Source organism: Phaenicophaeus curvirostris, chromosome 21 (genome assembly GCF_032191515.1).
Source record: "Phaenicophaeus curvirostris isolate KB17595 chromosome 21, BPBGC_Pcur_1.0, whole genome shotgun sequence".
NCBI lineage: Eukaryota > Metazoa > Chordata > Aves > Cuculiformes > Cuculidae > Phaenicophaeus > Phaenicophaeus curvirostris.
The window spans coordinates 3,686,014-3,711,571 of NC_091412.1; the positions used below are offsets into that span (position 1 = coordinate 3,686,014).

Here is a 25,558-nt window from a genome sequence, read left to right on the forward strand (position 1 = left end):
TGTGTGAAGTGCACAGGGCAGGGGTCCATCCGGCTGCGATATCGCGATCAGCATCTCAAGATGATCTGGGGAAGCCACTTCATCTCCCAGCCGTGTTTTTTCCCCGTCTGAAAGAAAAGCAGTAATGAGATTTCATTCCCACAGAAAGCACCCCAAGCATTTCTCAAGAGGAGCGATGGATGTGAGTACCTATAACGCTTGGCCTGATGTTGGCAGAGCCCTGCGCTGCTCTCGGAAGCTCCCTTCAGCCCTGGTGTTTGGGGATTTGTGTCCTCACTTTGCTAAAGCAAGCAGGGAATATAGTAGTGGAGGGAATGTCATGGAAGTGTTTGGCTCTGCTTCAGGTCTGCATCCCTCCGCAGCAAGCCAAGTGCTGAGCACTTTTAAGCTGTATAACCTGTTCCTGGGGCTCTGTGCAACTAGAGAGAACATAGCCCCAAAACATAGCTTAGGAAACCGGGATGGAGAAACACACACCAGCTCTGATTGTAACTGCAGCAGTGTTCGATTTATAGTATTATCTCACATTTTCATTTCTAAACACCATTAAAGCCCTAGCAGTTTTCCTGGAAACAGCTTTTAAAGTTTGCACCTGATTATTTTTTACACACAAAGATACTCTTTCACTCAAACATGTGGTGCTGGCCATGGTGAGGAATTTGGAACAGATGAAAATACCTGTGTATTACCATTTCTTTGCAGTAACTGTGTCTGTAATCTATGCTATGGACATTTCCAGAAATTGTGTTGCCGCACTGCAGAGTTTTAGAAAGCTCTGATGAGATTAAATGTTTAGAAAGCTGTGGTTTTAGTCTTAGGTGAAAATTGTGCAGTGTTTTGGTTATGTGGTAATATGACTGGTGATAAATTAACAGTACAGGGAGGATTTAAGAATTCTGTCTTCTGAATTTAAGATTTCAGAGTTGACAAATCTGGGTTCTGCCTAATTCATAGATTTGGCAAATTGAATTTCTCTAAAGAATCTGAACTCTATTTTTTTAAATTTCCCTGCACTGAATAGCTTCAAAATAAAGAAAAATGCTTTTTCCTATACCTTCATTAGCATGCAGTGTGCCACGACAGATGTATGAGAGATGTCTCACTGCTAGAGTGCCCTGGTGCTTTATACCATTTGGTAAATAGCATGATGATGTGCTGGGCGCTCAGGTTTCATTCCCAGCCCCATTCATCATTGTGCTATGTGACTCTAAATAGACTATTTCACTCCTTTGTCTCAGTTTACCTGTGTATAAAATGCTGGTACCATCTCCTCCTGCTATTGTGAAATGTAATTAAATTAATGCTTGAAAATATTGTTTTAAGTACGAGCTACAGCTGTTATTTGCTAGGGTTTTAAAGTGTGTGAGGAAAAAAATCCTTCTTAGTCCACTTATGTTTAGGGTTTATTCTTGGTTTTTTGCCTTTTTCCATTCTTTTTTTGTCTCCTATAGCTGTTGCAGGAAAGTCAGGAGGATGTGACATTCAGTGAGTGACACCAGAGCCGGTGGAGGCGGGGGGGGGGGTTGAAGCCTTCAAGTGTAACCAGTGATGCTGGAGATCATTAACACTGCTATTTATAACTGTAAAAACTAGGTTTCAAGGGGAAACATCGAGGCTTAGCGTGGCTAATTATACAGCTGTTAACTAATCTAACAGTGATCCTAATTCCACCAAACCTTCACGCTGACATTTGATGGCATTGTGTGAAGCAAGCTAATATTGCCCCGAGCCTGTCAGGTGGAGCCGGGCTCAGCTTGGCGGCTCTGCCAGCTGCCCGTCCTCCTCTGCCAATGCAGGGGACAGCTAACGCCTCCCGCTGCAAACCCTGCCTGTCACTAATGCAGCCTCTCCAGAAAGGGTAAGGTCAGCTGGACTGGAGGCTTTCAGGACATTTCCAATTGCTCCTAAAACCAGGAGGACGGAGCAGGGGTTACCAGGTGATTTGAGTGCTGCTGGATCCTCAGAATGACTCTAGATACACACACAGTGTTAATTGTTAATTTAATGTCTTTGCACTTCAGTTGTGTTTTCTATAGCATTGCCTCGAGGATCTATCTGCATAAATTCAATGGTAAGATCAAGGTCTTTTCATCCACTTAAAAGCATTAAATAGAAAGTAACCTCACTGAAAAAGTCTCATCACTAGCAGGATCAAATGGATTCATCAGAAGTATGTGATATCCTGTCATCTCCCCTGCTCCTTTGTTGAGTCCCTTCTGTATTTGTGATGTTTGAAATCCCTGAGATGTGACCTGTTTTTTCTCTGTTTATGTTGTCTGTTTGTATTTCCCAGGGTTTGCAGGTAGGAGATGATTGAAGGGCAGGCGCAGGGTTGTCCCTCTGGCACTGCTGTCTCCTTGCTCCACTGAGAGGCTCAGGAGCAGGCAAATGAGGGCTTAAAGGCCCTGACCGCATTGAATTATTGTCAGGGAGCTGGTTCTGTGCATATTGGCCTTATTATAACATCTATAGCTTCAAGGCAAAAGCGAAGCAGCACAGCCTCCAGCAGTCAAGCTCCCATTTGGGACCGGGAGCAGGGGAGTTGGCTCTCTGCGCTTGCTGGTTTCACTGCTGTTAGTTCTCATGTGTTAGTGATTACCTTGAGTTTCTCTTTTCTGCAGTATTATTTGATTATTTGATCCTCTCTGAGGACAAAAGGAGGTGGCTCAGTAGGAGGGAAAACAGTTTGGGCCAGGACATGGCATATGTGTGAAAAGCTTTTCATGTTTGCTGGCTCCAGTGCTTGAGTTGGGAGCATATTGCCTTGCTGAGAGTCTGCTGAAAACATCTTGTATTTTGGATACACAGATTTTTTTTATTATTAGTTTTTATAATTTTAGAAGAAAATTAGTTCTGTTAAACACTTATCATCTCCCCGTCTTCAGTAGTTTTGCCGTTCTGTTACACTGGTTTCTGTTCAATCTGCAGGGATTCATGGTCTTCAGTCCATCTCCCAGCAGCCCTGCAATCACTGCCCAACAAAAGTACTCATTTTTCTCCATTCTTTCCCCTCACCATCTCAGCCTCCAGATCTTCCACAAATCAAAGGACATCTATAGTTTATTTTTAAATTCAGTGCTTTATAAGTTAAAGGGGTAGTGTAATGTCATTAAGGATGGCATCCTTTAATACCACAAAGCAGCAGCTGCTGTTAACCTCCTTTGTTCACAGAGTCCCTGGTTGCTTGCAGGCTGCTGGGCAAACAGAATAGCTTTTAGGTACATCTTGACTTCTTCACTCGAAGAAAGCAGCAGCCATCCTTAAGAAGCACAAAGGATTTAAGTATCCCGTGCTGGTCAGTGTTTTGGGAATAAATACAGATGCTAGATAAGCAACACATTCATCTGGATTTGGGTCTGCTTGTTGTAGTACGGAGCTAGTACTTAACACTGCTGGTTCTGTCTGTGGTGTATCTGCAGATGATACAAATTACAGTCTGCATGGGTGAGGTGGTGATGCTGCCTCTCCTTTCCTTGGTTCCTTGTGTGCGTGGTTGGAGGAGAAGACCAGAGGATGTGGAAGGAAGAAGAGAAAGTATCTCGCACTCTTATTCTGTCAGATGGCACAGGGAAAAGAGGTGGTATTGTGCTTTGATTTGCTTTCCCTAGTATTGCCAAAGTACATGTTGTACTCTCTTTGCTGGAAGAGGTTTTTTGCAAGGTGTTATATGCTGTTCAGCTGCTTGGGTTTTTAGGTACCTTGCTTTGCTTTCTCGTGTGTGTGTCCACACGAGCTAGAAACAGTGCTTGACTAGGGTACTCTTCTTTTTCCTCACAATGTTTCCTTCATCCCCTTTTGTACTTCTACACCGATAAACTTGTGTTTCCATAAGTGTGCAGCTGTAAATATGCGTTGTGAGCTCTGGGTCTTGACTGTTCTCACATGTTGCCTGGCACAGCCTTCCTCAGCAGCAGGTCTCATTTCAACCTCATGATTATGCTTCTAGTCCCTGATTATCTGAGCCCAAATCCTCCATCATTTTGAGGCAGTCATTCAAGTCTTCCAGGGAATATGTTACACTTTTCCCAGTGGAAAAGTACTCGCAAGAAAATGTGAATGGTGCAGGTTTTGCCCAATGCAGAGCTGCAGCAAGTAAATCTCTGTGCCCTGTTCTAGTCTGTTGGGAGCCACAGCTGACGCTGCTGGAGGGGGAGGTATTGTAGAATCATAGTATGATTTGAGTTGGAAAGGACCTCAAAGCCCATCCAGTTCCAACCCCTCTGCCATAGGCAGGGCACCTCCCGCTGGATCAGGGTGCTCAAAGCCCCATCCAGCCTGGCCTTGAATGTAGACGTTAGCTTGCTTTCCTAGTGCAAAGACAAGTCTGAGAGATAACCCTTGTATTCTTTGTGTAGAGAATGCTGAGTTATTGAAACTGAGGCATCTGGCCTCTTCCTGCTTTTCTAGACCATATATCTTGTTCAGGAGATCTAACTGCTTGTACTGGAAAGTGCAATCTTGTGTCTTCATCCACTCCCCACGTGTGGCAGTAGGGAGTGCGAGTACCAGAAATCGGGCTCTGAGCAATTCTGGGTGCTAAAGCTGCAGGTTTTCTTTGTGCTGTAGTTGGAAATTGAAATTGTGACTGTTGGGAGAGACCATTTACACAATGTGAAAACTGAGACTGAAGATCCATTAATTGGAAAGCCTGTATGTGTATTATTGTTTTTTTTCATTCTCCAGCTGTGTCCTAGGATGTCAGGGGGAATAAGTAACCTGTGCGAGGTTCATCGGGATCTCCTGTTGCCTGGAATAAAACTATGCTTTGCTGTAGGGTTGCTTTCTGAGCATTTCAGAGCGTGGTGCAAACGTTAATGCTGAAAGCCATCAGACAATTGAAAAACATTGAATAAAAGCAGAGTCTTCAAGCTGGGGAAACATTAGTTTGACCATGACAAACAAGTTTCCTAAATCCTGGTCTGTGTTCTACAGGAGTAACTTTGCTCACCCTCGGGTCTCTAAGACAGCAAAGGGGGTCTACAAAACAGCTGGTTGGATGCCAAAATAAAACCCCTTCCTTGCACTCAGCCACGTTCCTGAAGAAGTATAGCCGTGAGCCTTTGCTTGCTGCCAGTGCCTGATTAAAATCTATGAAGTTACAAGACTAAGGTTGCTGTTTTGTAAAACAATATGGTTCTGATTACAGAAAAGCCAAAACGCTCCAGCAGCAGCCTTTTCTTCCCAGTTGGGGAGTGAAAAATAGAATATAATGTGGATGAGGATTTTTCTTTTCCTGCCAGAACAGCTTGGTTCTTCAGTAGGAAAAAGGTAGAGAAGAATTGACCTAGATCATCTTTCCTATCAGGCTAAACCCCAGCACTGCATAATTCTATAAAAATAACAGATAAAACGAGGAAATGATATCAGAAAAAGCTTTTGTTTTCTTTAATATAGCTTTAATGTTAGTGTCTAGTAATTCAACTTGCTTCTTTTTTTATTCAGCTGTACCTCTGATGTCCTGCTGTAAAACCTGTTAGAGGACTCACTGCTTCTTTCTTAATTTAAAGGGAGCTGTAATTCAGTAATTTTCATACTGGACTTTGCTACAGATCACTGGTAGAATTCATTTTACTTCTTGTCTGGTCTAATACAATATAAGCTGTGTGTCAAGTGTGTAGACGTGCCCAAAAATATGTTGTCCTTAACAAAGAGCCTGATTATCGAAACCCAATTACTGTATGAATTTGCACGAAGTTGCGTGTCACGCAGCCTGAGCTTACACATACTGCAGTTCCCCTGGCTTGTCTTTTCCTTGGAAACTGTGACCCACGAGGGGTAATACTGTTGAATGCTGCTTTTATTAGCAGCAGCTTCTGTGGGGATGTTACCCCGTCCCTTTGGGTCATCTCTCCCGTGTGCTTTGCAACAGCTCTGAAGCCAATGAATGAAAACATTCAAGGGGGAACAAGAGTCATTTGTACGGAGCAATTTGCCTGCCTGCTTTTCAAGGCTGGGTGGCCAAAGCAGACTCTAATGCCAGCAGTGATGCTGAAACACATCAGTCCTTTTTCTGAATTCCGTTTTTTTTTTTGTAACTAAATGTGTTCTGTTACGGAAAAAGGATAGACAGCAAAGCTTGCTGCTGCATCAACTGTCCTGGGTAGGAGCTGGGAACTGCTAAGGGGTTTTTTAATACCTGTCAGAAAGTAATGTACAAGAATAAAACCTACAGCCAAGGGTTGATATTTGCTTTGCTGCAATAAAAAAGTGGCTTAGCTTCTTGGCACAGAGTTTGTGAAGCTGTGGAGGAGTGCAGTCTGAAGGGCTGCAGCTTTGAGGGCTTCTGCACTTGCAGAAATAGCACATCTGCGAAGCAAATGAAGAGATGTTAAAAGTTGTAGTTATTACAGGGTCTAGCTCATGCAAAAACCTGATTCTAGTATCTTCTAAAGACATTCAGAAATCAAGCTGCATGTTGTTGAATTTCAGCAATGGGGACAATTCGGGAAACTCTGGAAATTGGTAGCAAGTCTAGCAGTGTTGCTTATGGAGGAAAAATCATTTTTTCGTGTCTTACATTCACCGAGAGACATTTGAGTCCTAGCACTGAGTGTTTTGAGATCATCCCCTCAGATGATAGTGTGCCTGTTTACTTAGTAGTTTATTATTTGTGTGCTGTACTTTGTGTCTTCTCTAAATGGAGTTGAGGGGGCCTCATAGAATCATAGAATAACCAGGTTGGAAGAGACCCACCGGATCATCGAGTCCAACCATTCCTATCAAACACTAAACCATGCCCCTCAGCACCTCGTCCACCCGTGCCTTAAACACCAGAAGAGAAGATGCTGTCTGCAGGGGTGTGTTGGCAGAGGAAGATGACCCAGTGTGTTGGAGACACCCAGGTAAATTAATTCTCTCTGCAGTGCCTTGCAAACCGGTTTTTCCAAGGAACGTAACCTAGATATCACCTTAGTAAGGAGCAGTTTCAGACTTCTCTGTTGGTGCTGTGTGAATTTCAGAGAACAGTTAAACATGAACTGGAGCGTGGGAGTAGGTGTTGGGTCGGCCCAGCCATCACCCAGCAGGTTGTGCATCTGCCAGAGGGAGGAATCCTGCCTGCAGCCCATTGCCTGGCAGCACGGCGTGTGATGTTGGGATCAACAGAAAATTGCTTGGACCTACTTGGTTGCTCTCAGCTTAGCTCTGACTTCTAATATAGAGTTCAGTTGCACGATGACAGCTGCCAGGGAGAACAGGCTGGTGACCCGCCGTGGGGTGCTGCAGGCACGACGTGGCCAATGTCGTCTGGAGGGGACCCTGCGGGGGAAATGGAGCCGCATGAGCTGCAACGCAAAACCACCGCGGCATTTCATAGCGGTACAGGGTGACAGGCAGCGACTGGCCGACTCCAGCACAGACAGCTGAGTTTGCGCCTGTCCGTGCTTTCCCTGTTAACTTGGCAGCAAATGGCACTGAGTCCCCTTTTGACTGGTGTCAGGGGTGTTGGATGTTGGCTTTCTCTGGAGTTGCTTTATTCTCTTTTCATTCCTTCTGGTGGATCGGTGTTGGGCTGTGCCCTGTATCTCAGCAGCACATTCTACATTGACATAGAGATGGATCCGGATCTGATAATTCATATATTATTCAGTGCCCTGGGGTTTAGGGATTAGTCAGGTTATGCAAAAACAATTTATTTTCTTTTCCACAGACTGATTTGCATAGTAACTTTCTTGTGCATTACTGATTTGGCTCTGGTGAACTTCATCCTGTTGCTAGGAGGGATAAGCTGCGAGACACTGAAGAATTATTCAAAACGCCTGCAGACGCAGGAAGTTAATGCTGCTCTGGTTTGTGTTTGGACAGCTGTCATGTCATTGAAAATGAGTAGAAACTCTAGGAGCTTTTCCTTCCTTTTGGTGGGTTTCCTTTTAAGCTGTATTTTAAAGTCTGAGTAGTACCTCTGGTTTCAAATGGCAAAATCCTCCATCACAACGGGAATTGCAGAGCTCCTGTGGGACTGCACCTGGAACGGTGCTTTTACCAGATCCTTCTCTGGAACAGAAAGCCATTGGACAAATTCCATTATCTTATAAATAAGTGGGGATAGGAGTAATTGAGTCGGTGTGTAGAGGAAATGTGTTTCCTTTCCTGGCCATCTGACTTTATCTAGAAGCTTTCTCTGGCCTTCATAGAATCATAGAGTGGTTTGGGTTGGAAGGGACCTTGAAGAAGCTTATCCAGTTCCAACACCCGTGCCATGGGCTAGGATACCTTCCACTGGATCAAGGGGCTCCAAGCCTCATCCAACCTGGCCTTGAACACTTCCAGGGATGGGGCAGCCACCACTTCCCGATTAATAAAAAAATGGCTTTGCTACTTATAAGTATTAGTTACATTTGTTGTGCAGTGAATTTGGCCTTTGGTGGGATTCTTTCAGTCAGCTGTCACCTAATTCCTTTATATCATGTTTATGTAAGAAGGACATGCTATTTTTAGAAACTTAATGTAGATATCAGTGTGCTGGGAGATGAGATTGTGCTCAAAGAGAAGGATGTACCAGCAAATTCACTTCACAGCATAAACAGGGCATTTTTGTGTGGTGTGTCCTGGAAATACCACCAGGAATACCTCTTCCCTCAGCAGAGCAGGGAATTCTGTCCACCTGCTGCCCCTCCAGTCCCTTTAAATGTGTGGGCTTACACATACCCAGCTGCTGGCATCCTACAGCAATTGCAAGATCCTGGTGCTCACATTTACAGAATCCTTTTGTTGTTTTAAAAAAGAATGAAGTCTTAACAAGTTTGGATTCTCTTTGCTTATGGATTTTGGTTTTCTACTATGCTTTCAGACCATGTTTTAAACTTTTGTGCTGGAAGAGCTGAAACACCCTTTCTGTTGGTGTTGAAATGAGAACATGCGTTCTTGTAGGTTTGCTGACACCAGGAGCCTTCCTTGAAGAAAAATGCTAAATGTTTTCAGTTCGCGGGCAAAGAGCAGGAATTATCATATTGGGAACTGTCTGCTTATGTAGCATTCATGCATGAGCTGCTTAGAGCAGAGATACACCAGTTTATTGTCCACGTGTGCTGCTGCAATATGCCTTCTAGGATGTGTCATCGTGTTTATTTGGCAGTGTATCTCTAAAGTGTGTTTATATAGATAAGACAGTACAGGTAGTATATACCTAAACTGGTCTGTGAACAAATACCTTCCAAATGCATTTGCATGCATGCGTACGTAGGAACAAAGAGGCTCAGAAAATGTGTTCCATGATTTGGTATATCCCATTCGTTCCCTCCTCCCTCCCCTGCAGTTGTATAAGTACTTTTGATGGCAGCTGCTGGATTAGACCCAGAAGCTTAAAAGATTAAAGAAACCACTAAAAGCAGCTAGGAGGAAGTGAAGGATCCGTTTGTCTGAAGGTTTGCGTTTTCATACTGGCGGTTGAGAAGAAAATTGCAAACAGGCTCTGCCCTGCAGGGAGGACTTGCAGAAATCTGGGTGTTGCAGAGGTCGGGCCATGCTTGCTGGGACCTGCGGGTACAGAATGAAAGCTCCGTGTGTGCCTTGGGACACTCTGTGTCATGGCCAGAGTGCTGGGAGGTGACAGTGTTGTCCCCATCCTCTTCAATCCTTGCTGCATGGCCCGCAAACTCACCAGTGCTCTGCGACATAGACCTGGAAAGCCTTGGCTGTCCATAGTTCCCTACTGAGCGTGGTGAAACTCTAAATTGAAACACAGTGAATGGCTGAATGAACCGTAGGTTTTGCACTTTCACCCTGTGTTAAGCTGTGCTGCTTATGCTGTCTGTTAAGTTCCACAGTGAGCAGTATTTTTAATGAATCTATTTCTTGCCCAGGCAGTTCCAGGCAATGACAGGTAGAGCTGAACAGGACGCGGTGTTGTTCACCAAAATCAGGCTGAAGTCTAATTCCTTGCCCCTGTTTCCTTTTCCCCTCACCCACCCCCCTTACCCCAAGTCTAAAAGCAGCTGTTTCAAGAAGTGATTTTTTTTTTAAAACATGGTCTTTTGGAGGGTAAAACATCTGCTGCTTTCTGGCTGATCCCTAAACACTGCTGATGGTGCGTATAATCAAAGCAGGGTCTTGAGGAACGTAAGCCAGTGTTGCCTTTTGTCATTCTAAATAAGCAAGTCTGTACTGGAAAAAGTATCTGCTTTGGATGCAAAACAGGACCCCAGACTGCATGGCTAGGGTAGAAGAGTGCTGCTGAGCACGTTAGGATTATTAACATTAATCTAATCTTTCCGTTTGTCAAACAGATTTTTGAGTACATGAAGACAGCTTACCCAGTTCTTAAGACAGTGCTTCCAGATCAGCTTGTAGTTTGTTCTGTAATACCACGTGGATTTGCCGGGATTTTCAAGTAAATACATTATGTATATGGCTTACAGATTGCTTAGGCTGTCTGCATCAATAATTAAAATGAGGGTGGGGACTATTCTGCAGTTTCCTCTTTCTTTTCCTCATCACTTTTTAGAGGTCTGTTTTTATGTTTCCTCACAGGATGAGGGAGGATCAACTTGTAGCAAGGGAGAATGTGTCAAAGAGGGAGCTGAAGGTTTTTCCAGCCGAGATGGGAGCTCGTGGCACATCACTGCAGTGCCAGCTCTCAGCGTCAGCCTGACCTTTGCCACTCTCTTTGCAGACACTTTGATTGAGACTTGTCAAGAGCTGCCAACATGTTCTCTTTGCTGCTAAAACAAGCACACCTTTTCTACTGAAACGGGAGAAAAAGCATTGCTTTTCAGTCATCTGGTGAGCATAATGCTGCGCTGCTTAGTTGGCCAAAGTAGAGGGAAAGGTTTGGTTTCATTTGGTGTTGTGGTGCGTGGAACATTGCCTAGGTAGGATGTGGCAAGTTTTGGTTGTGGTGGGTGTTTTAATAGGACTAAGATCAGGAGCTTCGATACAAGTCAATACTTACATTTCAAGTACATCACAAGAATAATTAATTCCTGTTTTTTACCTCCACCCTCTCCTGTCTTTGAAAAGTATACAGTGCACGGAAGCTGACATTGCAAAATGTAGAGGGCCATCTGGATGCAGACCTGCTCCCCAGTGTGATTTTCTGATGTGGCATTTTTAGTGTCTTGGCTGTGTTGAATTGAAGTGGGAAGTGATGTCAGGTTCATTGTAAGACCGTGTCTTTTCTGTCTCTGAAATCTCTGCGCATCCAGTCACTAACATGTCTGCCTGGAAGTTCAGAATGATGTCCAGTCCTTGCTGGACATGACACGCTGTGTTCTGGTCACAGTCACCTTCCGTGGTGGGGACAAAGTTCAGCAAGGAACGCCGGTGTAGAATCTACACCTAAGCTGGCAGAGAGTCCTTTCCACACTGACATGACCACCTAAGAACCAGCAAGAGTTACTTGCCTATGTTTAACTCCCGGCTTGGTTTAAACTTTACAGCACATCCAATTAAATAAAGAAATGGCCAAGAAATGCTGAAATGGCTGGATGTCCTTGCTTCACTTCACGTGTGTGCACAGCACTCCTGGCCATGTGTTGCAGAGGTAGAGCAAGCTAAAACTTGTCTGACGTTGTTGGTTTTTTTCCGATCTGGCTGACTATCAAGGACGCAGTTCTGTGTCAACAGCCTATGTAATCTTTGACTGCTTTTTGAGACGGCTCATTAGGATGATTTCTTGGCTGGAAACTTTGGAATTGGCCTGAGATTACCAAGTCATGGGCTGCGAAAGAGCCACTAAACAACAACCGTCTTATCTCATTGCTGACCTGGCCCATGCTTTGTCCAGCAGCCTGGAAAGGAACTACTGGCACACGGCATTGCCGGCTGTGGTTACGTGTAGTGTACTGTGCATCATCTTGGGTACCGTTGTGTTGCACTGTCTACATCACTGGTTTTCCAGGTTCAGTTGATTTATTTTAAGACTCTGTACTCTCCCTTGGTGAGTTTAGCACTGATCGTGGAATTGCTTGGGGAGGTCTCATGCCGTCAGCAGCTTTGTTTGCCCATGTTACAGTTTAGGGCCTTGGGAGCCAAGTATCTGTGTTGGCATCACTTTACCTGTGCTGCTCTGCCTTTTCATGCAGTTCTGTGCATTTTTTATGTATAAAGACAGCAGTCAGGTGCTCTGTGCCAATCCCTGGTGTTCTAAGAAAGCCTTGATTAACTTCTCCACATACACTCAGCCTTACAGTGGACAGTATAAAAGCAAGCCAGCAGCTGCTGTATGCTGGCATAACTGCTTATTTGCAAGAATTTTGCAGTCTGAGTATAAAAAATGCTGAGAGTTCTCCTTGGGGGTTTTGGTACTATGGCTCCGCAATACACAAAGCTGTTTATTTTTCTGGGTTTTCTTTGTTTTGTGGGTTTGTAGGTTTTGTTTTTTGTTGGGTTTGTTTGGGTTTTTTTTAACAACCTCAATTTTAATATTTCTTAGCTCTTCTGCATTGCTTGAGCAAGTTGAGAAGTTTTTAGGGAGGCATTCATAAGCACTGAGAAGCTGTAGTACCTTATTTACTCCTTTAAACTCACTGAAGTCCAGGGTTAAATTTAGCAGCGATGCAGTTAGTCTGGGTGAGGTGAGGGCTGCACTTCTCTCCATGCACAGTGCCGAGCATTGTGCAGTCCTGCCTGTGGAATACAAACTCCAGGTAGTACAGATGTTAATCTGAATTTACAGTAGTTGAACTGAGCCTGAGATTTAGCTGAAGGGACTAAGGTGGAGCATTAATCAAACGCCACAATTACTGAGCCACGCTTTGTGCATTACACTAATGCAGAAGATGCGTTACACCCCTAACATCTCGATATGGAGTAAGCCTTGCCATGGGAACTTGGTAGTGGTTGTCAGCCTTTATGTTTGAGTAAGGGAAAGGGTCGTATAGATGTTAGTCTGCTTGCAGAAAGAGGATTTAGGGAAAAAAACCCTAAAAAAAATCACAACAGGCTGGCACTTCTTAATAAACTAGTGTAATTACAGCTCTATTTAAGTGGAGGCATACAATACGTATGTTTGTGACAATTTTCCAGAGGGATGGTTGGGCTACTGCTAAATAACCAGGCTCATTTTCCCATAATGCAAATGTTATTCACAAACTATTACCATAATTGATGCACCGAGCCACTGTAGAGTAAATAATGTGTTGTGTGTGGGAAGGAAACCAGAAGTCAATGAATATTAAAGAACAAAATCTCATTTTTAAAGGGAAACTTCCCAAGAATTAGAATTACTTTGACAGTAGAATAGTGCTGTGCGTGCAAATCAGCTGGTTGGGTTTTAGTTCTGTTCACACAGGCATTCGTAAACACACACAGTTATGGACTGTGCTCCAGTCTGGTTCCATAGGATCTTTTTTCCCCTTGATGAGTGCAAAGCATCCTCAGACCTGATAAAAGCAGCGTAAGGTATGGGGAGCGTTGGGTAATATCCAGTGTCCTGGGAGCTTCCCAGCATGGGGTTACAGCCACGCTGGACCCTTGACAACCAAAGGCTGAGAGAGCTGGGGGTGTTTAGCCTGGAGAAGAGGAGGCTGAGGGGAGACCTCATTGTTCTCTACAACTACCTGAAAGGAGGTTGTAGAGAGGAGGGAGCTGGGCTCTTCTCTCAATTGGCAGGGGACAGGACAAGAGGGAATGGCCTCAAGCTCCACCAGGGGAGGTTCAGGCTGGACATTAGGAAAAAATTCTTCACAGAAAGGGTCATTGGGCACTGGCAGAGGCTGCCCAGGGAGGTGGTTGAGTCACCTTCCCTGGAGGTGTTTAAGGGACGGGTGGACGAGGTGCTAAGGGACATGGTTTAGTGTTTGATAGGAATGGTTGGACTCGATGATCCGGTGGGTCTCTTCCAACCTGGTTATTCTATGATTCTGTGATTCTATGATTCTAAAGTAGTAAGGACTTTCAGGTTGTTTTCTATAGGGCGAAGGGGAGCTGGGTCTGGTAACCCCACATTTGGGGAGGTATTGGTTGTATCTTTGTCTCTGACTTCTTGGGGTACTCGTATGTAGCACACAAAGACGTTTGAGTTATGCAAAACCCATGGCGGGGCTCACAGAAGGTTTATAGGTCGTTACATTTGCGACAGCAAGGCTGCCCGGGGACTGCAGCCGTCCAGATCTGTGTTTGCTGCTGTGTGACCCTGCTGGGCCTGGATGCACGGACCTCCCGGTGCACGGGAGGACCAGGCTTCACAGTCCCTCCTCCTGTCATCTGTGGTTGCTGTCCCTGTGCTTAGGTGAGTGTTAAGCAGGTTCCAGCACTTATTTCTGAGGTGTGAATATCCTGGATCCGCTGCTGAATGCAGGTGCTGTCGGCACTGCGGGTTTATCTGTGCTGGTATGGATTTTTAGAGTAAAATATTTTGCTGAATAGGACTTCATTTAACTGTGGCCATTAGTGCCCTGCCACCTAATCCCTTTTTATGTTCAAAGGGAACTTGTGGCAGTGCTTAAATGTATACACGTACGTTGCAGGGAAAGGTTGTCTTCAGGCATTGCTTTACTTTTTTTCCCCCTGGGTATATTACTCCCTCCTCTGTGTTCCCTGTGTAAATGAGGGCAATACATACCGACAACCATATAATGTATTACAGAGACGTATTCCAGTAGGATGAAATGACAGAGTGTCACAGAAATCACTGCTTTCAGCATTTGAGAATTGTGCTATTTCAAACGTTTCTGGGTACTGGTGTGTTCTCAGAAGTGAACTTTTCTCCAGGTAATAAAACCCTGGCCAAATACCGCTGTAGCTCTAGAAACCAAAAGGCCAAGGAACAAAATGCAGAAGCGTCGTGTCGGATTACAAAAGCATCCTTTGATCTTTCGATTCCATAAGCCATTTTGTCCAGATGACAATTACTGTTATTTTTTTAAAAATTACAGATTAAAGCACTGCACCTTCTCTTTCAGAGAGATTAAAAAGGCGTTTTAAGCAACCTTTGCCTCCCCTTGCTGAAGACACTCTCACATGACGTCCTGGCACAGTTACATATATATCCTATAACGTCAGTAGCTTTGCTTGTTGTAACCTGATATAACTCAGTGTGGCAGAAGTAACATATTGTGAGCCATAACGAGCCCAGCTCTCGTGCGCCAGGCTTATGGGCTGTCCTTCTTCTGCCTCAGTCTGTCTCTTGCAGATTGTAAACCACTAGCAAATGTCTGCTTCTTGTCATCTGTGGACTGTATCGAGGTGTCTTTGAACCTTTCAGGCTTCTCTGGCTGTGCCTCCTAGCCATAATTTCACCGAGAGAGCTGAGCACATGCCTGAGCTGGGTTATCTCTCACCATAACTCGTTACAAATTGTCACTTCACTGCAGGAGATAAAGTACTTCAAACTGCTTTTCTCGAGTTAATCTGTACTCTTTCCCTTTGAATCAAGCAGCCTTACTTATTAGATTTTATCCTGCTCCTAGGGAAGAGCAGCTGTAAGACCTACCAACTCTTACAACAGGCAAGGAAGATGTTATTTGCATCTCTCAGTCATGGCAAAAAAAGCCTTTCCATAAAGCAGGGCTGCTGGAGGGCTGGCGTTGATCTCCTGAACCACTTTGTCCTTCATCTCCATCTGAAATGGTGCCAGTCTTGGGAGCTCTGATACACTGGACACAGGATGCAGCTCATTCTGTGCCTGCTCTGGGTGGATGCTAAAGCATAAGAGCTCTCAGATACTGCCAGCCGGCGTTGGGTTCAAACCAGTGACCGAGAGAGTTTCTTTTTCAAACGTGCACAGAAGTATGAGTTGACAGCAGCATGGTTATGATGAGAATTTTCAGCAGCACTCAAAATGAAAGAGCAGATGGTGTTGATGGGAGAGCAGGGTTATAAGGTACAAGATGGGATTGTTATCATGTTAATGACTAGACAGCAAATCCCGCAGTGCTTTCCGTTTGACTGAAAGATGATAGTTCCCTGTTGGCTTTCATATGAATCAGAAATGTCCAGTAGCACAGGCCCCAGGAGGCTGCAGACGCTTCCTTGGTTCATCGTGTTGGTTCCAAGACAGAGCCATTCGTTTGTTTGGATTTGGACTTTCTGACCCCTTTCCTTGCTGTCCATGCCCTGGGCAGCCTTTTAGGATGTAAAGGAGTTTGAAGATAGAGCTAGTGTTATTCTGGGTTACTTTTAAAACAGAAAAACTGTTGTAGAATATGGGTACTTTGAAATGAATGTAGTATTTGCAGGTTGAAAGCTCCAAAGGTGCTGGGCATGCTGGAAGACAGGCAGACAGAGCTCCAGCACTTGCACTTCATTTAAAGTAATCCATATTGCTCTGCAGTTCACTGAACTTGGGGAAAATCTTTGTCTTTAGTCAGCTTGCAGATCCCCCAGGTTTTGCTCTTATCTTCAGAAATCTTCCAGGGATCAACACCTTGGCTGGTACATTAAGAGCAGTTCTGAACTGTGAAAAAGATTTCCGAATCCTTTTTTATTTATACTCACTCCAAATTGCCTTTTTTCTTTTCACAGACTAATTATAAAAATTGCTGTAAACATTTTCTGGAGATGGGATCTTCTTATTTGTCTAAACTTTGTTTCTGCTTGTTGTTTATGTCCTATTTTTTTTTCAACATCCCCACACTTCACTCTCTCTGCTAGGAAGTGTGAAAGCTGTTATGGTAATAAGGAGTGAGATGATTTTCTGCTCTCATAGTGCCAAGGAGATAGGATTGGATGCAATTCATCTTGGATGTAGTCACTGCTGCAAACACATCATCTTGCTTTAGCCTCCCTACACACATGGATGTACGCACAGAGGTTTGTTTTGCTGGGGATGAGGGTCAGTGCTCTTTACAGCGGGATCAGCATAGCTCAGCTCCACTACGTGCCCTCGCAAGTGGGTTCCTCGGGGTGTTGGTACTGCAGCACGTATAGTGCCTGGTTCACTTCTTCCCTCCTCCCTCGGAGCACCGAGACAATGTGAGTCTGACTTGATGGCTTAGATGGAGGCAAAGATACGAGGAGGAGGTGCAACCTGCTTTTAGGAGACTTAAAAATCAAACTGCTACAACTTGCTGTTGGGTTGGTTTGTGTTAGTGTATGATTAGCTTTGTGATGGGGGATAACTGAAATGAACACAGATCAATATCTAAATATACATTGGTGAGTATTAAAAGGCTTAGAACCAATGGTCTGTTAAAAAGGAGGTTATTTCAATTCCTTTGTACACTTCTTACGTTTGCAATGGTAAATTAGAGTATGGCAAAACCTGCTCAATCAATCAAAAGACGTTTATTCTGGGAGAATTGCAAATATTGTATCAAAATATGGTTCCCTTGGAGGGGTTATAGAAAATCAAGTCTGGATTTTGCTGTACAAACTTAGAATCTGAATAGGACGTTATTTTATGTTATTAATGGATGTTTGAAAGAGAAAATGTGGGATGAAATGCTATCCAAGGTATTGTTTGTCTGGCAACATGTCATTGTTGGCAAAATAGAAGCAAAGCTGTTATGTGATGCACCACGTAGACAGCAACTTTCTAAAATATGAAACTCAAATACATTTCAGACAATGACACTGCGGGTTTTGAAATAAGGGATGCATTATGCTCAACTGCAAAGATGAATGCAGTGCTGAAGATCAAGCGGTTGTGTAGTTTGTGTGCACGTGCAAACTTAAAGAACTCTTAGTGTTGTACGAAATAGGCTTCTGCTGGTGCTGGTGAGGGGCTTCTTGAACAATCCTGTGGTGCGGTCGGCCTGGTTGGGGGATGTAATGGCTGGAAATCCTGCATCTCTGTTCCCCACACTGCACTTGTCCTTTGATTACAAAAGGACAGCTCTCTAGGGATGTCGTTGTGCATTTTCCTGAGATAGAATAATAGCTCTGTGTTTTGTGACCCTGGAACTTTAGATCCTGCCAGATGCTAATGAACCAGTGGAAAACATCCAGGGCCTGGTAATTGCTTTGAGCCACAGCTGTTTGTGCTCGGTACACAGCGTCAAAGCTCGCTGCTTCGGTGGCTGCGCCCTGTGATCTTGCCTCAAGGTCCCCTCAGGGCTCCTAGGTCAACGCAGCGAACACACTTGCTATAATTGGGTACAAGAGAGCGTGGTGGCTGTTTGGACACGGGCAGCTTGAGGACAAGCCGTGCTCTCGACACCACCGATGTGGTTCTTGTTTGGTGTCTGCAGTCAATCCTGGGCAGAGCTGGCAGGCAGGGCGTCTGTGCAGGGTCCAGAGCCCTTGGCAGAGCGGGAGCTAGGAAGGAAGCGAGGCTTTTGTGCTGACCTGATCTCATTCAAACATACAGCCAGGCTTGTCCTATTTATTAATTTGCTGCTTCAAAACCCAACTTTTTAGGTGCAGAAAATCAAAAGTGCTAATATCGGTGTTCTAATTTTCTTTGGAGGTGTGTTCCCTCTAGCAGACCTTCCCATCCACTGTTGCCTTTGCAAGATGTGATTTCTGATGTTTCCATAGACCTAGAAAAGGCTGAGACATTTTCCCACCCTTTTAGCACATGTTAGTTTTCCCAGAGAAGTAGAGAATTCAAGGGAGTGTGGGAATACTTTTCTGTAGCATCCTTGACAAACCATTTCCAACAGCTGTGGATGGTGGTGACTGGAACCAGTGTGGCTGAGGTTGTGTCGAGGAGGTCAGATGGGACGTGCTGGGCAGGGAAGGGCAGGGATCTCCCTGAACACCCTCATCTCTGCCTGCTGCACTGGGATATGGACCCAGACAAAGCCATGTGGGGAGGCTAGAACCATGCCATCTATTCAGTGAGGTGGCTGTTACTGGTCTTTATGGATATAAAGACTGAGAGAGCTGGGGTTGTTTAGCTTGGAGAAGAGGAGGCTGAGGGGAGACCTCATTGCTCTCTACAACTACCTAAGTGACAGGGTACAGGATGAGAGGGAATAGCCTCAAGCTCTGTGAGGGGAGGTTCAGGCTGGATATCAGAATGAAATTTTTCATAGAAAGGGTCATTGGGCACTGGAACAGGCTGCCCAGGGAGGGGGTTGAGTCACCTTCCCTGGAGGTGTTTAAAGGATGGGTGGATGAGGTGCTGAGGGACATGGTCTAGTATTTGATAGGAATGGTTGGACTCGGTGATCCGGTGGGTCTTTTCCAAGCTGGTGATTTATGATTCTATGATATCTGGACCCCTTGTGTAAGTCTTAGTTGATTAAAAGTTCTAAAAACCTCTGTTGGGAAGTGAATGAGTAGCCAGTCTCTCAAAGTTACAGCTCTCATATGAAGCGCTGACACCAGTACGGGATTGATAATACTTTTTTAGGTTAGTAACATTGACAAACTAGGTTTCAGGATCTGTCTCATCCACTATGTATCTCTGTGCGTGCATATAGTAGGAGGTGGTGCACGTATTTATGCTCATTCAGCCTATGAGAAAGATACCTAGAGCTAGGAAAGGTGCAGAGGAGGATGAAAAGGATCTGCGGAGACATGCACAACTTCCCTACAAGGAGAAATGTGTGGGAGTCTGCAGTCCCCAAAAGGTGTGATACAAGAGAGACAAGAAAAATCTGTAAAATCCCAACTGATCAAAAGTTGATAAGGAGCAAATTATTCTCTTTTTTTGAAAGTTAGGAAACTGAGCCTCCCAGTTAAATAACTAGATGGCTGATTAAAAAACAGTGGAATGAGGTGACTTTCTCCTACTGCGTACAGTGAAATTCTGAACCTCGTTCAGCATTTTATGGAAATGTAAAGGGGGTCAGCTACATGCTTGGCAGGTTCAGGTCCATCTGGCTTACTAGATGTGATGCTGTGAGCCCTCAAGATTTCTTGCGTTTTTTCCTTGTGCGTCTTAAAGTGTGTGGACATGGGATGCTGGACCAGATAGCTCTGCTTCAGCACAGCACTTTCTGTATTCAGTGGAAATACAGTAGGCTGATTATATTCATCCTGTACTTTGCAACTTGATATTCATTGCTCTGTGGCATGCTTGGAGCTGGGAGATTTGCAGTGAGCCGCAACCAAATCGATGTGTCTCATTAAACCAGAGATAGGGAATTGGGCACTGTTTCTAAATGGACAAAAGAACAAATAGTCTGATAGATATTTTCCCTGGATTGTTTATGCATGAGTGTCATATTGATAGTGGTGGTTTTGTTCCCTTTTTTTTTTTTTTTTTTAAAGGGTCTTTACAGATATTATTCTAAAACATTAGCCTGGCAGCCTCAAAGCTTAACAAGTGAGCGTGCAGAGGGAGGGCTGAGCCGGGGGGGGCAGAGGAAAGCCTGACTGATTGCTTGCTCTGCTTACATGGTAGCATTGCTGCAGCTGCAGCGTTGGAAAGGAGATATTTGCTTTATGCTTAAGAGGCTTTATTGTTTCTGCACTATATATAGTTCTGTAATCTTTCTTTAGATGGAGAGGGCAGTGTGGGACAGCCTCAGAAGCATCACCGCCCAACTTGGTGGGAGAGCGAGGGGTTAACGCGGTGGTGTAGGGTTCTACAAATGGGCAAGCTCATTGTCAGAATAATGTTTAGCCAGGTGTTAATCTGTGTCTGGAGGGAAGTGCTGGAATTCATTATTCATCCCACTGGGGGAGGTCGTGGTCCTGGGAGGCTGCCAGCACTGGAGCCAGCCTCCTGGCTTTACTGACATGTGCCATTGGTGATGAATGCAGCTGAAGTCCATTTGAGGAATTCTCCTGTCAGGCAGCCAAGCTGACAGCGCAGCGCAGAGCCCAGGCATTCGGCGAGCTCTGTTGCGGCAAGCGAGATCGTGCTCGGCTGTGGGAGGGCAGGAGGGGACAAACTGGAACCGTGGAGGAAAGCATCGCTTCTCCTTTCTGTCCTTTTCTCCTGCCTCTCTCCCACCCTTCGCTTCCCCTAAATCCTGTGCTCCCCTGGGAAAATCGTTGCCTCTGACAGAAAGAGTGCCAGCACGCTGCTTTTCATCAGCAAGATAGCTTTGGCTTGCTTTCTCATTCTTTAACAAGAGCAGAAGGTGAGACAATGATCAAGTCAAGTTGGTTTTACGTCAAGTTCAAGTATGCAGAGAAGGTAAGTCAATCCGTTTTCTCCTGCAGCCTTTCCCAAGGGGTTGCTGTGTGGTCGCCTGCTGCCCCTGCCTCTTGTCTGGCGGTTCTGGCCACCAGCAGAGCGAAAGCCGCTGAGAAGTTTCGCTGGTGGATTTCTTCGCTCGTGGCTGGATAGATAATGCTGTGCGAAAGCCGGGGCAGCACAGGGTATGGGCTCAAAATGTGACAGCCCCAACTTCAGCGTGGTGCAAGTGGAAGAGAAAAGCAAAGCTTAGATCTCGTTCCTTCAGTGCTGTATTGGGGGGGAAAACAGTGGTTGCAATGTATTTGTTTTTCCCAAGTGGAGCTTAAATGGAAGGAATATTTCTTATTCTGTAGAGCTGGCTGTAAGATGTGACCTGCTTCTGCAAGGAAGCAGGTTCTTTTCTTCTCCTTTAGCAAGAAAGTAAATATTTAATTATCTGTAATTTCTACTGGAAAAAAAAGGATGTTTTATTGATCAAAAAGTAGTGAGATATATTCTCTGGCTGCTTGCTGGGCGTTTTAGTGTGGAAGTTGCTGCATTTCCTATTATACAGACATGATGCTTTCTGTTGGCTTTTCCTTTTCCACTCATGTGCCACTTTATTTTGCCCGTCGCTTGGTACCCAGATGCCTGGAGGAAGCACAGGGATGAGGATGGGAGATAGGATGGACCAAGATTCCAGCAGGGACCTGCCTGGCAGCACTGAGTTTTCACTGAGCATCCCTCTGGAGGGTTCCTGCCTCAGGTTCAAGACTGATCCTATTGCCAATAACACTGAGATGCTGTCACAGTGTTTGGGTGTAGCATGCTGTTTCCTTTAATCCAGCAAAACAGGGAAGAGAGCAAGACAACTTTTGTGGTGACAATCCTAAGGAGTTTCACTGTCTTCTCTAACCACCCTCGAGCAGTCAGCAACTTGCTGCTCTTAAAACAGAGGGAAAACCCAGATATGTGCTATTAGCCTGAAATTTTCTGTTCTGGCAAATAGTCCCCCATTGATTTATTTCTTGTCTTTGTGCCTCAAGTTATACTGCACACAGTGAAAGCATATATATTTCATGTAACACAAAGCATATATATTCCATTTAACAAGATTTTCCTATCATTTATCCCAGGCTGCAAATGCATATTTAACAAAGTCAGAGATTTAACTATTCCATTTTCATTTGTTTTGGACAGCCTAGCAAAGGCAATTTGACTGCAAAATTTGCTTTATTAGGTAGTTATATTTTATCGCTTGGATGCTTCTCTGCAATAATTCTCTGTTATTTCAAGTCATATTAGACCTATAAACACCTATATCAAAACAAATTCTCTCTGCTTTTTTAGCACATGAAATTCTTCCTAGGAAGAAGAACCTAATGAAATCACTAATTATCTGCCGGGGGGTGAGGCCAGTTAGGTAAAATACCAGGGAATTTTGTTTTTTCACCTTCACGTTTTGTGGTTCAATTTCTTTTTCTTCTTTTTAGTACTCCTTACACCCAGAGAGCCCTCGTGTCCCTGAGTGGAGCAGATAATGTTCCTGCTTTTCTGTCACGACGGGTGAATTGGTGTGTGTGTTACATAACCTGTCATTCCAGTTTTGTCAGACACAGATATTTTTGTGATCTACAACCTGGGAAATTTGAGCATGGATGAAATCCAGGAGACCCATTTAATCTGTATTTTTTTCTTAGAGTTAGTTGCGTCTTACAAGATTTTCTTCTGATTCACCAGGGAAGTTGCCAAGTCTGTTCATCTGTTGTGGAAAAAAAATGACCAAGCCCAAACTCATCGTGCACACACACAGGAAGGCAAAAACTGAAGAACATGCCTGGTCATTTATTGAATTTCTTGTGTGATAAGATACTGTTAGTCCTCTGTGTGGAACTGAGGGTTTTCTAATGGAAAGCACTTGAGGAATGTAGGACTTAACCATGGGGCAGGGACATAGCCCTTGCTGAATGCAGGGGTTTGTGAGTGTTCTTGTTGCGGTTGGTGCTTGGCTTGTTCTGCCAAGTCTGTCTGCCTGTAAAGCTGTGCTAGTGTGAGTTAGGTGTGAATTGGCGCTGAATTTATTAAGCTGGTGCAGTTCTCTGGCTGGACACCGTGGGCAGATGCTCCATGAAACAAGTGCCTCGGCATTAGCGCAGCCACCTTGCTTAAAAATTAGGTCAAATTCTTTTACGACCCTTCCATGTTGTCAAGGTTTTAGGAACTGGGTTTATGTTCCCAGTTTATGTTCTGCTAAGCTGAAGTACCTTTGAAATTCTCAACCACTTGGTCTGAATGGATTTCAAATCTCACTTGGAACTGCAGTTTCTCATTTTCAGCTGACATCAGTGTGGGCTGCTGCAGGAAGGAGCGTTCCCACTCCCAGCTACGCGTTGTCAGCGCTGGTGCTGTGCAGCCACGTGGTGACATGCCTCCGGGAGCTGATCCAACTGGGACTCAACGGGTTGTTTTCCTTTTTTTGGGCTGGCTTCATTTCCAGGCAGCTCAGCATGTGTCCCGGCTCACGGTGAGCGCACAGCCATAACGAGGTACCTGCCAGTGTCTTGTTGAGGGTGAGTTGAAAGGACAGTGATGTCTCTGCTGGCAGCAGCCTGGAAAGCAAAATTAATTTAAGTTTGCTCTCTTCATTTGGTGTGTAATCTCTGTTTAAGGGAGGTCATCTTAGGTTAAGGATAGGTTGGGCCTCTGTCCTCCTGTCGGTGCAATAGCTCAGTTAAATCAGGACTGGAACAGCTTTCCCTGTGTGTGCCATGACACAGGCATTGCGCCACTCCCGCTTAATTCTCTTGTAAAGAAGTTCATTGACATTTTTATTAGCTGGCTGCCTTCGCTGAAGTTGACATCTGTGCCTCCGGCCATCACAATTCCTTTTTTCCCCCCTTTTATTTGTTTTGGATGATTTTGTTGTCTGAAGGCCCGTCTGTGCTAAAGCATATGTATTTATATACATGTCAGAGCTAGCTCTGCAGGCAGCTTATATATTGAAAAATATTCCTTCACATCTAGATCGTCGACCTGTTTTATTCGCTTGGCGTAACTATGCTTTGTGCTACAAACTGTACTGTTGATTGTGTTTGAAAGTTGCTTGTCCCATCTGGGTTACCTGCTGCCGCTGCAGAGACCCAAACCAAGGTTTGGTGTTGCCACTTGCCTAAGCTTCAAGGAAATTCAACCCTTGCAGGTCTTTGGGAGCTTCCAAACTCATCACATCACCTGCCACCTTTGGAATATCTTAGCTGGTCAGCTTCTGTCGTTTGCCTGCTTGGGCAGTGGTTTGTTTATACTGGCAGGGATAATATTCAGTGGCCCTGCCTTTGTGCCTTCAACAGCCTGAGGAATGGTCTTAAACTGCCTTCGGATGTTTACCTTTTATCCTCAGAACGTGTTGGAACTGGGAACAGAAGAGATTAATGTTGGATAAGCTGATGTACTTGGGTATGTTCAACTCATCCAAACAGTTATTTTATGTTGTGGTAGACAAGTGCTGTAAAACCATCTCACAGCAGTGTATTTTTAATTGTGATTAAAAGAATCAGATAATAAAACTAACCAAAGTAGGAATCCACACAACTTCATCTTGACTCTATTATCAAGTTAATTGCAAACATTCTATCATATAAACTTCAAGGAAACCCACTGGAAAAAACCCAAAGTTTTCATGTTTACCCTTTTGAAGATTTAATGTAAGGTCATTTGGACCTGAGCCATTTTTACATAATCTGAGTGCATCTACACTGCGATTAAAGTTCAGCGGCTTCATACAAATAATAGCACTGACACGAGGAAATCGGTTTGATCTGAGCTCTTGGAAATATATGAAATTCTAGAAAGTGTGGGAGATGTGTGGAGAGAGGCAGCGTGAGTGGGCACTCTGCCTTCACGCGTTCCTGATCCTATCTGAGGGATCCTACGGATGAAGCTGGAGGACTTGGAAGATTTTGCTTTGTCCTTAAAAAGCCCTGTTCCTTGTTTGAGGCTCATTGCTAGATATTGCTGAGCTGAAGTGAAGCTGAATTTTCCTGTTCCCAACAGTGCCCAGGGGAAAGAAGTGCTGTATTCCTAGCTGGAAAATTAGATTAAAACACCCAGTGCCTAGATACAGGCTACGTTCATTTCTTCTTCTGAAGTAGGGCTCCCACTACTCTGAAAGGCAGTTTACAGTTTTGACAGCTAAAATAAAAAGCCTTAAGGACAAGCAACCACTTTGAATGTTCGAAGGGCTTCATTTCCAGCAGAAAGATTTCAATTACAGCAATTTTCCTCGAGTAAGTACAAAGAGGTAAATGGAACCCCTGTTTCAAATGTTAAACTCGCAGGCTACATTATTACCAGTTGTACTTTGAAAGTAAGGGATAAAGCCAATCTAAATCAAAACTGTGATTCCAAATGACTTTTTAAGAGTATGATGAGGTCTGCACCCAGTAATTCAGCCGCTTGGTGCTGAGCAGCGCAAGAGCGCGTTGGATCTGACTTTCATTACATTGTGCTGCTCTTCCGGGGGATCGAGGCAGGAAGCGTCTGACAAGCACCCCAGTTGCATCTTGAAAGGGCTGCTCTGCAGCTGGAGAGCTGCGTGGTGGCTGTATTTTTAGAGAATTTAGGGTTTGGGTTTTTTCTTTTTTTTTCTCTGACTTTGCTCGTTAT

The 25,558-nt window shown here is 44.5% G+C and overlaps 1 protein-coding gene across 6 annotated transcripts in view; it reads left to right on the forward strand.

Annotated features, from left to right (window-relative positions):
• The window catches only part of AUTS2 (activator of transcription and developmental regulator AUTS2), a 767,857-nt gene that overhangs the window by 233,144 nt on the left and 509,155 nt on the right, over positions 1-25,558 (forward strand). The window contains exon 1 of one of the 6 annotated variants that reach the window (XM_069874203.1): positions 20,506-20,914. The exons of the other annotated variants lie outside the window; for them this stretch is intronic. Within the exon in view, the coding sequence (XP_069730304.1) occupies positions 20,867-20,914 (48 nt within the window). The 5' untranslated portion in view covers positions 20,506-20,866. Of the gene's footprint in view, positions 1-20,505; positions 20,915-25,558 lie in introns of those variants that run through there. 6 annotated transcript variants of the gene reach the window in all.